The sequence below is a fragment of the Equus asinus genome, chromosome 4 (genome assembly GCF_041296235.1).
Source record: "Equus asinus isolate D_3611 breed Donkey chromosome 4, EquAss-T2T_v2, whole genome shotgun sequence".
Classification (NCBI taxonomy): domain Eukaryota; kingdom Metazoa; phylum Chordata; class Mammalia; order Perissodactyla; family Equidae; genus Equus; species Equus asinus.
Genome location: NC_091793.1, coordinates 125154553 through 125170903, shown reverse-complemented (window position 1 = coordinate 125170903; position 16351 = coordinate 125154553). Strand labels below are relative to the sequence as shown.

The 16351-nt window shown below is 33.0% G+C and overlaps 1 protein-coding gene and 1 non-coding gene across 10 annotated transcripts in view; one reads left to right on the top strand and one right to left on the bottom strand.

The window, feature by feature from the left end:
- GULP1 (GULP PTB domain containing engulfment adaptor 1) overlaps nucleotides 1-16351 on the bottom strand; it is a 271062-nt gene that overhangs the window by 23835 nt on the left and 230876 nt on the right. For 4 of the 9 annotated variants that reach the window (XM_070508229.1, XM_044768588.2, XM_044768586.2 and 1 more), the window contains 3 exons: nucleotides 1260-1376; nucleotides 983-1063; nucleotides 489-581 (listed from right to left, as the gene is read on the bottom strand). In XM_070508229.1, the coding sequence (XP_070364330.1) occupies nucleotides 489-581; nucleotides 983-1063; nucleotides 1260-1376 (291 nt within the window). The remainder of the gene's footprint in view (nucleotides 1-488; nucleotides 582-982; nucleotides 1064-1259; nucleotides 1377-16351) is intronic. The other 5 variants (XM_070508228.1, XM_070508231.1, XM_070508232.1 and 2 more) reach the window with 2 other exon arrangements.
- LOC123285383 (U6 spliceosomal RNA) lies at nucleotides 15484-15590 on the top strand. The gene has a single exon (XR_006527134.2). It is a non-coding gene; the product is annotated as a U6 spliceosomal RNA (small nuclear RNA).

The window sequence follows — 16351 nt, the reverse complement described above, 5'->3', positions numbered from 1 at the left end:
ATTATCTGCAGAGATTACCACTCATTTTAGTGCCTGAAATACAATTCTGTCACTCCCAGTGGGAATCCTTGCTATGTAATATAAGAAGCCATATTCTGTCTTGTTAACAGTAGGATTTCTAAAATGAAGTTCAGTACTCCAGAGGTAGATTGGTACCAGATCATTAATCCAACCTCAGTAAACAGTAATTGATATGAGTGAAAGGAAAAATATGCCAAAAAGAGAAAAAGACCACATTGAGGTTTAAACTATTCTAGAAAACACAAGTGAAAAGAGCAACATGGAAAAACAACTCTGGTCTGAGCTATCTAGGTAATTTGAATTTTTCAACTAACCTTGTTTAGCACCTTTCATCTCTATCCACACTTAGCTTTAAATTACTTATCTTAGAGTATTATTTGAAATATTGCAGAGCTGATGATGCAGAGATGTTTTATCACCATCAAAATTTGTTTCTGAAAAACTCACACATATATCTACATACTTACTGGAGATGTTGATACTTGGGTTATTCTTAACTGGTTTTCCAAATCTTGTACTTTGTTTTTAAGTTCCATATTTTCTGTTTCTAAGTCTTGAATCTAAAAAGCAAATGATTATTGAATAACCTTCAGAAATTTATTCTTGGAAAACATTAGCTATTATATTGGTTACATTAATGAATAGCATTTTATATTATTTAAAATTTCAATGTACTCTTGTGCACAGGGGAGAAAATTATTTGATAAAGCTTGGGAAATAGAGAATTCTAGGTCACTGGAAAGATACATCATTAAATTTGAAACACGTTTTTATGTATGTGCAAATTTCATGTTCCTAATACCTCATCTCTGTGTTTTCTCATTGCACTGTGCAATCTGTACCCATAATCTTGGAGTATAACCACAAGACAGTGAAACTTGCTTATGATGATTTCGAAGAGAGTGGAGAAAGGGTGTAATTTAATTACAAAGGAATCTGATCTGCATGGGAAACCACTTACCCAGCATCTGCTGCTTCTGCTGCTCTGATCCCCATGAGAAGCATCAGGAAGTGAAGCAAAGTCACATGAGAACACTAAGTTCTTGTGGGAATTCAATATAAAATGGTTAAAAACTGTGCAGGGGATCAGGAATGAAAAATTATAGGAACACAGTGAAAGCAGTTCCAATCAGTGTGGGGGAAATTTAATGGCAGGCCTTCTAAATCTGTTTGATGATATGCAAGTTTCCCTGTACTTACATCACATAAATGTGAAACAACAAGCTTAGTTTACTCACTCTTTTCTGTAATCCTGCAATCTGTTTTCTTGTTTCAACATCTTTTCCTCCAGATTCCAGAAATTTCCTGTATGCCAGGTCAAAAGCTTGGCCAATTGTTAAAGTTATCTCTTCAGCCTTTGTAAAAATAAAAAAAAAAAATGATTTGCATTTTAATAATAATATGTCCAACTGTTCTTTGATCAGGAAAATATTCGCATGAGGTACTTCAAAAGGGCAACGGCTGGGGGTAGAGATGTAGGAAATGAGCAATGTAGTCTACGCTCATATTCAATGCCTCCCCATGCACAACGTAAAAAAAAAAAGGCAATTACATGAATAGCTGCTGAAGTTGGAAGCAAGAGCTCTATCCAACTTTTCATCTCTTTGATCATCGTATTTTTTCCTAGTTTGTTTGCCTCCCTTCCTCAAATTTTTACTGCCTATTAAATGGAAGCATCGGGCCAACTTATTTCCTCATCTTAGTGAGGAGGGTTTGTTAAACCTGGCGGGTAATTTGAATACGTGGCTGGGCGTTGTCCGTGGAAAACTCGAGGTAACGCCCTCTTCAAACGGAGCAACTGCTACTCAGTTCCAGCTTATTGTTGGCTTGTGGAAATAAGCAATTCCAACGTAGAGCCGTCAGATTTTAAATATGTGAGATCTTAATTTTTATATAAAAGCTCCCAATTTTAAGTGATTACGAACAGTATTTTTGTAAAACACAATGTTGATTGAGCAAAATATATATAGATCAGAAACTGCCACAAATATCCTAACTCCACTGGCTCATTCGTTCTCCATTCATATCTCGGCTGATATCACAGCCTTGCAAAATGTAAACACTAAAGAAAGATTTACTTAACACAGAAAGAAGTTGGTAAAGGCATTCATTGATTTAATACATCACAAATATGCCATATTTAATAAGACCTCCAGATGACATAAAAACTGAGAATAATATTAAATCTTGAAAACGCCATGCTTTAACTGATTTACTGCAAATTCTAAAACTGTGATATGCTATGATCAACCTAAGTTGAAAATACGCTTTATTAATAAAACTTAGATTATTTATTTAAAACATTGTCATTTTTGTACTTTGCTACTTTTCTTTAAGGAGGGCTTTTAGCCATAAAAATATTTATAGTGTTTCGTTAACTAAAAACATGCAAAAAATATGCACAAAATTATATAGGAGGACTATCTGTCTTACAAAAAAAGTAGGAAAAGGAAAAGAAAAGGAAAAGAAAGGCAGTTACATTAAGCAATACCATATAAATGAAAATGCCAGATACCACATTATGTGTGCTCAATGATTCAAACTAATGAAAAATATATATGGAAAAAAATTTGCTTGTTAGATGTTGGGATTTTGTGTACTATTAAAACATAGTAAAAGTGGTTATAATAGGTTGTAGGATTATGAGTGTTTTTTTCTGTTTCTACTTTCAAAACTTTGGGCAACATGTTTGTATTTGTTTTATAATAAAAATATATATTTTTAAATTATGATTATTTCTTCTACCTTTTTAATGATGGGTTCATTGTGTCCTCTTAATAAGACAAAATGTTATACTCAAGCTGTATACTATAAAGAATCATTTAAGCAGTAACATTGTTGATTCATCATAAATAACATTTGACTTCATTATTATCTGTTTACAATAACTTTTTAAAAACTATATTCTCTTTTTATGATAGACATCTTTTATGATAACACGTCTTTTTATGAAAACAGCATTTGCTATCTGGTAAATATTCTCCATACATTCACTTGATTCTCATAGTGGCTGTATGTGGTTGAGATTATTACTATCCCCATAATACATACGATACAACTGCAATTCTTTGAGGTTATATAACTTGCCTAAGGTCTCATAGTGAGCCGAGAACCTGGAGTTCAAATCCCAAATATCTGACTCTATAAGCCTCACACTTTTTGGGAGAAGAGGATAAAATTTGTATACAATAAAATGCACAGATCATAATTATACAATCAGATTTGTTTTGACAAATGTGTATCCCTATATAACCACTATATCATTAAAGATATAGAGTATTTCTCTTATCCCAGAAAGCTCTCCGTCGCCTACTGCTAGCCAAATCACATTGCTTATGGGTCACCATTGCTCTAATTTCTATTATCAGAGATCAGGTTTGCCTGTCCTTGTATCCATAAAAATGGACCATACAGCATATATTCTTTTGTGTCTGGCTTCTTTTTGAGTTTCTTAGATGTATGTAGCATTTATTTTATTACTGATTAGTATTCCATCAAATGAATATATCACAATTGATTTATCCATTTGCCTATTGAGGGACATTTGTGGTGTTTTCAGTTCTTAGTATAAATAAAGCTGCTACAAGCATTCTTGTAAAATCTTTTTGTGGACATATGTTTTCATTTCTCTGGGTAAATATCTAGAATGGAATTGCTAAATCATAGGATAGGTCTATGTTTAACATTATAAGAAACAGCCAGTAAGAGAGTTCTAGTTGCTCCACATTCTCACCATCAGATATTGACAGTCTTTTTAATTTAGTCATTTTACTGAACGAGTAATGCTATCTCAATGGGATTGTAATTTAAGTCTCTCTGTTGAATAATTAAATTAGCCCAGTTTCATGTGACCATTGGCCTTTCTTATACTCTCATTAGTGAACTCCCTGTACAAGACTGCCTCCTGCCCATTTTTTTTTTTTTTTGTCTTTTTATTATTGATATTTAGTTCTTTATATATTCTGGATACAAATCCTTTTTCAGATATAAGTTGCCATTTCACTTTATTAATACTGCTTATAGAGTAACAGAAAAATTTTATTTTTGATTGTTTCATGTTACTTTTTTTCTGTTATATTAAGTGCTTTTAGGGTCATTTCTAAGAAATCAGTTTACTTAAAATTCATAAAGAGATTTTCCTATTTTTAATGAAAGTTTTATAGCAGACCATAATAACTTTTACTTTTATGTCTATGATCCATCTCAAATTATTTTTATGTAGCTTAAGTATGGGTTAATTTTTAATTAGTATGTTTTCATATACTTATCTAGTTGTTCCAATACCATTTGTCAAAAAGACTTTCCTTTATCCATTGAATTGTCTTGTCACATTTTGATTTTTTTGGCCTCTAAAATATAGTTCATTTACTTATTTGGCTATCATTACATCAATAACACCCAATTCTGATAACAATTCCTTTAAAGTACATTGTGAAATCAGATAATATGTGTCCTCCAACTTTGGTCTTTTCTTTCCAGATTAATTTTTTTTTATTCTGGGCTGTTTTGTATTACCACAGTAAAAGCAACTTTTCAACTTCTACTAAAGATCCCATTGTGATTTTGGCAAGAATTGTCTTGAATATATAGATCAATTTGGTAGAATTGACCACTTAACTAAATTAAGCCTTCCAAACTATTAATGTGGTAGCTCTGTCTTATTATTTTAAGTCTTTACTTTCTGCAAAGTTTCATAGATTTCAGCATATATTCTTAAAAAAAAATCCTAATTATTTCATGTTTGTTCATGTTTAGTAAATAGATTTTTGTTTCTTTTTTTTCTGGTAGACAGAAACACAATTAATTTTTGTATATTGACCTTGCTAAATTTGCTTCATAATTCTAGTAGTTATTTGTAGATTCTGCAGGATATTCTTTTTAAAAATTCATATTTTATCTGTGAAAAAGATAGTTTTACTTCTTTCTTTCCAATCTTTAAGCCTTTTGTTTCTTTTCCTGACTACTCACCAGCTAAGACATCAAACACCATGCTAAATACAGGAGTGAGAATAAACATCCTTGTCTTGTTCCCAATCTTAGGAAAAAGCATTTAATAATTCACCATTAATTTTATGTCATCTGCAGGATTTTTAAAGTCCTTATTAGAATAAGAAGCCCCTTCTATTCCTAGGATACTGTTTTATCATCAATTGGGTTGAATTTTGTCTAGTGATTTTTCTGCATCTATTAAGCTGATTTTTTTTTATAGAACTTACCAGTGAAACTATCTGGCCCTGGTATTTTTAATTTAAATTTTAAAAATATTCAACTAATGTATATTCAGATTTCCTATTTTTTCAGCTTCAGTCAATTGAGTTTTGCAAGATATTCATTAACTTCATCCTATTTGCCAAATTTACTGGCTTAGCAGTTATATTCTATTTCTCCTTGTATTCTTTTAAAGACTACAGGATCTGTACTTATGTCCACTCTTCTGTTTCTGGTATTGACAATTTGTGCTTTCTCTCATTTTTGTCCTTGATCTAATCTTGTTAATTTTATCATGCTTATTGAAGAACAAACTTTTGGCTTTGTTAATTTTCTTTATTGTCTGTTTTCAATGTCATTGATTTCTATTCTTTATTATTATTGTTTTACCTTCTACTTTGTTTTTAATTTGTTCTTACTCTAACTTCTTAATGTCAAGACCATGATGATTACTTTTAATCCTTTCTTTTTTCTCATAGAAGCATTTAAAGCTATAAATATCCCTCTAAGCACTGACTTTAAATGTCTTTTACCAATTTTGATATGTTGTGTTTTACTTCTATTTGCTTCGAAAATAATCTAATTCCCCTCGTGACTTTTCCTTGAGCTATTGTTATCTGAAGAGTGCTTTAATTTCAAATATTTTGACCATTTATGGTCAGATAACATACTCTATGATATTTTCAATTCTGAAATTTATTGAGTCTTGCAATATGGTCCATTATTGTGGACCTTTGTAAACATTCCATGTGCATTCAGAAAGAAAGCATATTCTGTGATTGTTTGGAATAGTGTTTGGAACGTCAATTAGATCAAAGTGGTGAATAATATTTTTCTAATTTTTCTTAACTTTACTGATTTTTTTCTCTGATTGCTCTGTGAGTTGTTGAGAATGGCATTAAAATCTACAAGTATGTGGGGCTGGCCTTGTGGCCTAGTGGTTAAAGTTCCATGCTCCACTTCTGTGGATTCAGATTCCAGATGCGGACCTACTCCACTCATCAGCCATGCTGTGGAGGCACCGCACATACAAAGTAGGGGAGGACTGGCACAGATGTTAGTTCAGGGCCAATCTTCATCAAGCAAAAAAAAAAAAAAAAAAAGAGGATTGGCAATGGACATTAGCTCAGGACAAATGTTCCTCAAAAAACTACAACTATGATTGCTGATTTGTCTTTTTCTCCCTGTAATTTTGTTAGGTATTCTGTTTCATTTCTTAAAAAGTGATGTTATTAAATGAACACACATTGGTCCTTTAATCATTATGGGCTGTATCTCTTAGTGTCTGGTAATATTCCTTGCCTTGAAGTCACCTTTTTGATATCAATATAGTCACATCAGCTTTCTTAGCCTTACTGTTTGTGTGGCATATATTTTTTCATTCTTCTGTTTTTCACCTGTGTTTGTCTTTAAAGAGTGTGTCTTCCAGAAAGCAAACAGGTGGGCATTTTTAAAATCCTGATAGTCTCAGCCTTTGATTGCTGTCTTTAGTCTATTTACATTTACCTTGTTGTTTACTTTCTATTTGGTCCATCTGTTTTTATGTTTCTGTTCTTCTTTTCCTCCTTTTAGTTCCATTTAAAAAAAATGAGTATTCTATTTTATTTTCTCTCTAGGCTGTATTTATAGACCTTTACGTTAACTTTTAGTGATTGCTCTAGTGATTACAATATGCATCTTTGACTCAGCAGAGTCTACTGAGTTGATATGGTATCATTTCACATAAATAATAACAACCTTTCAATAGTATAAGTCCATGAAATCCAATAGCATACATCCTTTGTGCTATTATTCTTACTTGTTAACATCACGATACAATGCTATAATTTTTGCTTTAAATAGTTCTGTTTTAAATGGAGGGACATAAACAACAATCTTACATTTAGCCACAGTTTTACCTTTTGCAGTCCTTCTTTTTTCTTTTTCCTTTCTGCACATTCGAGTTGCCTTTGGTGTTATTTTCCTTCAGGCTACAGAACTTCCCCAGCACACCTTACAGTGCATTGTGCCAGTGATAAATCACTCTACTTTCATTTATCTCAAAATGTTTTATTTTCACTTAAATTTTGAAAGATGTCTTCAATGGACGTAAATTCCGTTATGACATATTTTCCCTTTATGCGTGTTAAAGAGATTGTCATATTCTCCTCTGGCCTCCATTGATACTGAGGAAAAGTCAGCTGCCATTCATATTACTTTTTTATCTCTACGTAATGATAGAATGTGTCTTTTTAAAAACTTTCTGGCTCCTTCCAAGATCCATTCATTTCCTCATTCATTCCCTCTCTCTCTCTTTCTAACTCTTTCATAGATAGTCTGTGATATAACTACAGGTAGTTTTCTTTAAATTTATTCAGCTTGAAGTTTGCCAAGTTCTCAACTCTGTAAGTCGATAATTTTCACATTTGGGAATTCTTCAGCCAGTATTCTTTTCTGCCTTACTTTCTCTCACTTGTATTCTTGTGATTTTAGTTTCATATATGTTGGAGCACTCTATATTGTCCCACAGGTAATCATAGCTCTGTTGTCATTATTATTTATTTTCTCTGTTCATTTGATTAGGTAATTTTTCTCAACTATGTTCCAGTTAACTGACCATTTTTTCTGCCATCCCAAATTTGATGTTAAGCCTATTGTTTTTCTCTTCAGCTGTTCTACCTAACCATTTAGATTATTTTACATTTGCTATTTGTACGCTGAAATTTTCATGTTTACTTATTACTACCTTCTTTTTTTCAATTCCCTGAATATATTTATAAACCAGCATTAAAACCTTTTAACATTACAGATAAATTTGAAGTTTCCTCTAACTCATAACCTTAAGCCTGGCCCCCTCTATCCTCTTTGTAGGTAATGACTATAATTTGTGTATCATTCTAGACATATGTTAGGGTTTTGCATATATTTACATATATGTATATGTTTCCATATGCTATAAGGGTATACTACTACTATAGTTTGATCATGAGAACAATTTGTAAGTCTAAAATTCCTCATTATACATTCAATTCAGTTATATCAGTTCTATTCGTTTTGCCAATATTAAATATTAATGATATTAACTTTAAATGATAATATTAAAATGTAACGTGTTGTGTGCCTACCTACATAAGAGACTTTACATATATAGTCTCAATTGATTTAATAGTCACAAGAATTTTGTAAAATAGAAGCTATTCTCAACCTATAGAGGAGGAGTCAAATATTCAGAAACATTAAATAATTTGCCTGCTGAAATAGCTTATGGATGACAGAAAAAGAATCTGAGTTTCTGCCTTGCTAATGTTAAAGTCCCAGCCCTACCCTATGCCACAGTGGCTCTCCACAAAAGAAACACAGTGTTCTATATTAGAAAAGAATTATTTATTGTCAATAAACACTATGCAACATAAACCACTAAAATTCAACTAAAATCACATTCACAAACCTGCGACAGAAATGACATACTCTAATGGTTTCAGTGGCTGTTTGAAACAAAAATGTCTTGGTTATATATGATTTGAGATAGCAGAAAAAGATCCCAGATCATAATAAATAAAGTGGAACCTTCTAACTAACCCGTCATTTACTACAACAGTTTGTATAGCAAAGTGCGCTGCCCATCTAAATTTTTTTACAAATAGCTTTATGAGGCACCTAAAACTCTTTAATATTTCAATAATTTTAAAAATATAGAGATTCTCTAAACAATTATAGCAACTTTTACTTTGAAAAATTCTTCATATTTCCATAAAAATTTATCTTTACAAACAAACAGTGTTGCATTCCCTACCACTACTGAGTGTGATGAGGTAAGCTCTACAGTCAGTAAATTACATTTTAGGAAACTCCATACTTCTTGATAAAAATAATTTTAAAAGTGAAAAGGAAAACAGTAAGGACTGTTTTCCTACTTGGCCAGTATGGTGAGACAGTCAATACAGGATATTGGTCCAAATATTCCTAATAATTGCACAAAATTTGAGTAACTGGCCTAAAAGATATGAATTATAATGATCACATACAAAAGAATCTCAAACAATTTAACTAACTATAATTATTTTTCTGGTTTACAATTGGTCATTTCTGCTTTTTCTCAGAATCAGCCCATTCACTGGAGGTTCTTTACTTACAGATTTGATATATAAATTTTAGTATTTCATGAAGGGGCGAGATGAAAACTAGTTGTGGGTGGAAACACTCAGCAGCAATAAGCTTTCAGACCCTGATTATCAACTAATTATATTCCACTGGATGACTAAGCTAAGAAGATTCTTTTTTTTCTCCGATCATGTAATGAAATATAAACAGCAAGAATATTTTTTAACTTCAACAAAAGTTCCAAAAAAATATTACAAGGCAAACATAAAATAAAACCATAACAAGAGTATATAATAAATAGCTTACAAAGAGACCTTGTAAAACAACTGGGTGCAGAGATTCCCTCTGGTATGAATAATATATGATTCTTTTGACACATGAACCCTACTTTACAATTAGTTAACAAATAAGAAAGAGGATTTTAAATATTGTCTTACTTTATATCTCACTTCACATAATTAAAAAAAAATGTGGGTGTGGTAAGGGTTTCATCTTCTTATTGGGGCTACTATTTAAATTTTAGCAAAGGCATTATCCAGTGAATAAAGTATACTTATTACCATTTGGAAACAAAATTATGAAAAAAATATAAAAATGATGGCTAAAAAATTGACAGTGACTATATTTGCCTTATGTTAAAGAAACTAAATCAATAACATCATGATGAATATCCATATTCTAATTTTATTTTTAAACTTAATGAGATGACTGTAGAAGTTGTGCAAATGTTAAATCTTGGTAACACAACGCGATGATATTAATAAAGTGAGTTCCAGTTTTGTAGCATCCTAGGGCAGGCCTTCATCTAAATTTCAAGCAAGCCCGTAGAAGGCCACAGAAATGCTGAATATATCAAATACAACGAATGAATAGGATGAAGGCCCCAGTAAGAGCAGACGGACTCTGGAGAGGTCACAGTAATGTGGTAATATAATATGACGGAAAGAATGTGGAAATGGGAATCTAGGGTAGGGTCTTGGATTGTAGTTCTGATTCTGTCACTACTTGCTTTGTGACTCTGGGAAAGATATTACATTTCTCTGGCCTGGATTTACTTAAAATAAGATGAAAGGGTTGGCCCAATAGGCTGTAACTTATTTTCCAGCACTTTTTTTCTGTGATGAAGATTGGCCCTGAGCTAACATCTGTTGCCAATCTTCCTCTTCTTTTGCTTGGGGAAGATTGTCGCTGAGCTCACATCTGTGCCAATCTTCCTCTATTTTATGTGAGATGCCACCACAGTGTGGCTTGATGAATGGTGCTATGTCTGCACCCAGGGTTCTGAACCTGTGAGCCATGGGCCACTGAAGGGGAGCATGCGAACTCAACCACTATGCCACTGGGCTGGCCTCCCACCACTTTTTTTTTTAAGTAAACTTTTTAATTTGAGATAATTTTAAATTTATATACAGTTGTAAGAAATAATACAGAGATCTTATGTACCCTTCAACCACTTTTCCCCAATGGTAATATATTGAAAAACTATAGTAAAAATCACAACCAATTAATATTGATATTAATATAGTCAAGATACAGAATAATTCCATCACCACAAGAATCCCTCATCTTGCTGTTTTATAGCCACACCCTCTTCCAGTCTACCTTACCCTTTCCTTAACCCCTGGAAAATCCGTTCTCCATTTCTATAATTTTGTCTTTTCAAGAACTTTAGAAAAGGGTAGTCATACAGTACGTAAGGTTTTGGGAATGACTTTTCACTTCATAATTATCTGGAGGGTCATTGAGGTTGCTGCGTGTATTAATAGTTCATTCCTTTTGGTTATTGAGGAGTAGTCCATAGTTTGGATGTACTAAAGTTTGTTTGATCATTCATCCATTATCTGAGGTATTTGTAATTTGGGGCTATTATGAATAAGCTGCTATAAACATTCATGTGTAGGTTTTTGTGTGAACAGAAGTTTTAATTTCTCTGAGATAGCTGCCCAAATGGGTCATAGGACAGTTGCATGTTTAGTTTTATTTATGAAACACAAACTTTTCCTAAGTGGCCGTATCATTTTATATCCCAACCAGTTATGTACAAGTGATCCACTTTTCCACATCTTCACCAGCATTTGGTGTTGTAAGCATTTTTTACAGGCATACCTTGGGGATATTGAGAGTTTGGTTCCAGAACAGTGCAATAAAGCAAATATTGCAGTAAAGTGAGTCACATGAATTTTTTGGTTTTCAGCATATAAAAGTTATGTTTACATTATCCTGTAGTCTATTAAGTGTACAATAGCATTATGTCTAAAAAATCAATGTACCTATCTTAATTAAAAAATACTTTATTGCTAGAAAATGCTAACCATCATCGGAGCCTTCAGCAAGGTTACAGATCTTTTTGCTGGATGAGGGTCTTACCTTGATGCTGATGGCTGCTGAGTGATCAGGGTGGTAGTTGCTGAAGGTTGGGGTAGCTGTGGGAATTTCTTAAAATGAGACAACAATAAAGTTTGCCGCATTGATTGTCTCTTTCATGAATGATTTTGCTGTAGCATGGGATGCTTTTTGATAACATTTTAACCACAGTAGAACTTCTTTCAAAATTGCTATCAATCCTCTCAAACCCTGTCACTGCTTAAGTAAGGTTATGTAATATTCAAAATCCTTTGTTGTCATTTCAACAACCCCCACAGCATCTTTACTGGGAGTAGATTCCATCTTAAGAAACCACTTTCTTTGCTCACCCACTTACTTTGCCAAGATCCATCAGAGGAATCACTGTCTATGACAGCTATAACCTTACAAAATGTATTTCTTATATAATAAGACTTGAAAGTTGAAATTAGTCCTTGATCCATGGGCTGCATAATGGATGTTGTGTTAGCAGGCATGAAAACAACGTTAATCTCATTGTACATCTCCTTCAGAGCTCTTGGATGACCAGGTGCATTTTCAATGAGCAGTAATATTTCGAGAGGAATCTTTTTTTCTGAGCAGTAGTTCTCAACCGTGGGCTTAAAATATTCAGTAAACCATTTTGTAAACAGACGTACTATCATCCAGACTTTGTTGGTCTATTTATAGAGCGCAGGCAGAGTAGCTTTAGCGTAATTCTTAAGGGCCCTAGGATTTTTTGAATGGTAAATGAGCATTGGCTTCAACTTAAAGTCACGGGCTGCATTAGCCCCTAACAAGAGAGTCAGGCTGTCCTTTGAAGGTTTGAAGACAGTCACTGACATCTCCTCTCTAGCTATGGAAGTCCTACATGCCATCTTCTTCCAATATAAGGCTGTTTCATTTGGAAATGGGTGAAATTGGAAATCTGCCATTTAGTGCAGCACTTTCATTACTTATCTTAGCTAGATCTTCTGGATAAGCTGCTGCAGCTGCTACGTCAGCACTTGCTGCTTCACCTTGCACTTTCATGTTATGGAGATGGTTTCTTTCCTTGAACCCATGAACCAACTTCTGTTAGCTTCAAACTTTCCTTCTGCAGCTTCCTCACTTCTCTCAGCCTTCAGAGAACTGAAGAGAGTTAGGTCCTTGCTCTGGTTTAGGCTTTGGCTTAAGGGAAAGTTGTGGCTGGTTTGATCTTCTATCCAGACCACTAAAATTTCCTCCATATCAGCAATAAGGCTGTTTCACTTTCTTATCATTCATGTGTTCACTGGAGTAGCACTTTTAATTTCTTTCAAGAACTTTTCCTTTGCAGTCACAATTTGTCTCACATTTGGTGCAAGAGGCTTAGTTTTCAGACTTTCTCAGCTTTTGACATGCCTTCCTCACTAAGCTTAATAATTTCTAGTTTTTTACTTAAAGTGAGAGATACGTGACTCTTCCTTTCACTTGAACACTTAGAGGCCATGTAGGGTTATTAATAGGCCTAATTTCAATATTGTGTCTCAGGGATTAGGGTGGTCCGAAGAGGGAGAGAGACAGAGGACCATCGGTTAGTGGAGCAGTCAGAACACACACATTTATGGGTTAAGTTCACCATCATATAGGGATGGTTTGTGACACCACAAAACAATTAAAATAATAACATCAAAAATCATTGATCATAGATCACAATAACAAATATAATAATAAAAAAGTTTGAAATATTGCAAGAATTACCTAAATGTGACATAGAGACACAAAGTGAGCAAATGCTGTTGGAAAAATGGTGCTGATAGACCTGCTTGATGCAGGGTTTCTACAAACTTTCAATTTATAAAAAGCACCATAAAGTGAAGTGCAATAAAATGAGGTATGCTTGTATTGCAGCCTTTCTGATAGTCATGTCTTGATACCTCATTTTGATTTTAATTTGCATTTCCCTAACGGATACCAATGCCAATATCTTTTCATGTACTTATTTGCCATCTGACTATCTTCTTCAATGAAATGCTTCTTTATATCTTTTGCCCATTTTCTAATTTGATTGATACTTTTTATACTGTTGAGTTGTGAAAGTTCTTTATATATTGTGGAACTAGACCTTTGCTTGATACGGGTTTGCAAAGAATTTCTCCCAGTCTTAGCTAGTCTTCTCATCCCCTTCACAAGGCCCTTCATGGAGAAAATGTTTACTTTTGATTAAGTTCAATTTACCTTTTTTTTCCCACTATAGATCCTGCTTTGGCTGTTAAGTCAAAAAACTCTTTGCCAAGCCCTTACATCCTGAAGATTCTCCCTTTTTTCTAAATGTTTTATAGTTATATGTTTTACATTTAAGTTCATGATGCATTTTCAGTTAATTTTTGTATAAGATGTGAGGCTGAGGTCAAAGCGAATTTTGTTTTTTGTCTATAGAGGTCCAGTTTCACCAGCACTGCTTGCTGAAAAGACCATCTTTCCCCTACTGCATTGCTTTCCTAACTTCGTCAAAAATCGGTGGGGCATATTTGTGTAGGCTCATTTCTGTGTTCTCTATTCTGTTACATTGTCTTATTTATCTACCCTTTCACCAAAACTACTGTCTTGATTGATGTAGGTGTATAATAAGTCTTGAAATAGGGTAGACTTTATTTGTTCCACTTTATTGTTCTTTTTCAAAACTGTTTTAGCAATTCTAGTCCTTTGACTTATCATATAAATTTTAGAATAATGTCTATATCTACAAAACACTCTTGCTAAGACGTTGACAGGAATTGTGTTAAACCTGTACATTAATTTGAAGAAAACTGACATATCTACTAGATTGAGTCTTCCAATCCGTGAACATGGCATGTCTCTACATTTATTTATATCTCCATTCATTTTGTTCATCAGTGATTTGTAGTCTTCAGCACACAATACTATACAATTTTTCACCGAAGGTTAGATTTACACTTACGTTTTTTGCTTTTTAAAGCAATCGTAAATTTTTGTATCCATCTGTTCACTGCTAGTATACAGAAATGCAATTGATTTCTGTATGTTCATCACATATTCTACTACCTTGCTGAACTCACTTAGTAGATCCAGAAACTTTTTTGGTAGACTACTTTGAATTTACAACAATTATGCCATCTGCAAATAGTTGCATTTCTTCCCTTACAATTTGCATGCTTCTTATTTTCTTTTTTTCCCTTATTGCAATAGCTGAAACTTCCAGGACTGTGTTTAATAAGAGTAGTGTGAGTGCAAATCCCTCCCTTGTTCTCAATCTTAGGAGAAAAGCTTTCAGCTTTCACCATTAAGTCAAATGTTATCTATAGTTTTAATTTTAAGTGCTCTTCATCAAGCTGAGGGAGTTTCCTTCTATTGCCATTTTTTAAGAGTTTTCAACCATGAATGGATATTGATTATTTTCAAATATTTTTAAAACATTGATTAATATGATCATATGATTTTTCTTCTTTAGCCTGTGAATATGGTTGATTATGATGTTGAATTTTTGAATGTTGAACAAGACTTGCATCCAAGGAACAACCTCCACTTGGTCTTGCTGTATAATTCTTTTTATATATTGCTGAATTAAATTTGCTAATACTTTGTCAGGAATTTTTACATCTATATTCCTGGGGGATACTGGTGTGTAGTTTTCCCTTTTTTGCACTATCTTTGTCTGGTTTTGGTATCAGGTAAATACTAGTTTCATAAACTGAAATGGGGAATGCTCTCACCTCTTCTCTTTTCTGGAATAAGTTGTATAGAATAATGTTAATTCTCCTTTAAGCATTTTATAGATTGCTCCAGTGAAACCTCTAGGCCTGGAGAGCTCTCTTTAAAAGTTTTAAATTATAAATTTAATTTCCTTTAGTGCTCGCTGCAGCAGCACATATACTAAAATTGGAAAGATACAGAGAAGATTGGCACGGACCCTGTGTGAGGATGACACACAAATTCATGAAGCATTCCGTATTTTTGTAATGTACAGCATTGGGAACAGTCAATAATACTGCAATAACTCTGTATGGTGACAGATGGTTACCAGACTTGTCATGGTGATCATGTCATAATGTATACAAATGTCGAATCACCATGTTGTACATCTATAACAAATATAATATTGTATGTCAACGACACTTCAATAATGAATAAATAAATAAATACATAAAGTATATGCATTGCAGCATTGCCTACCATGGTAAAAATTTGAAATGACATAATGGTTGTCAAAAAGTGATTGAAATAAAATAAAATGCAATAGAAATACTTAAACTCATGCTATAGACGTGTATTTATTGACTTTGGAATAAAGTATACAATATAATGAACAAAAAAGGAAAAAATAAAATCAATTTTCTTTATAGTTACAGGGATGTTCAAATTATCCAATATTGGGTGATATGTGGTAGTTTTGTTTCTTGAGGAATTAATCCAATCCAGCTATGTTGTCAAATTTACGTTTATACAGTTGCATAAAGCATCATCTTATTATTCTTTTGCTATCTGGAGTGTCTGCAGGGAAATCCCGTTTCATTCCTGATATTGGTAACTTGTGTCTTTTTTTTTAGTTTGCCAAACTTACAAAAAAATTTTGTCATTTTTATGATCTTTCAAAGAACCAGCTTCACTTCATTTATTTTCTCTATTTTTTTCGCTTTCAATTTTATTAATTTCTTCATTTATTGTTCTTATTTTCTTCCTTCTGCTTACTTTGAGCTAATTTGATAATTTGTTTTCT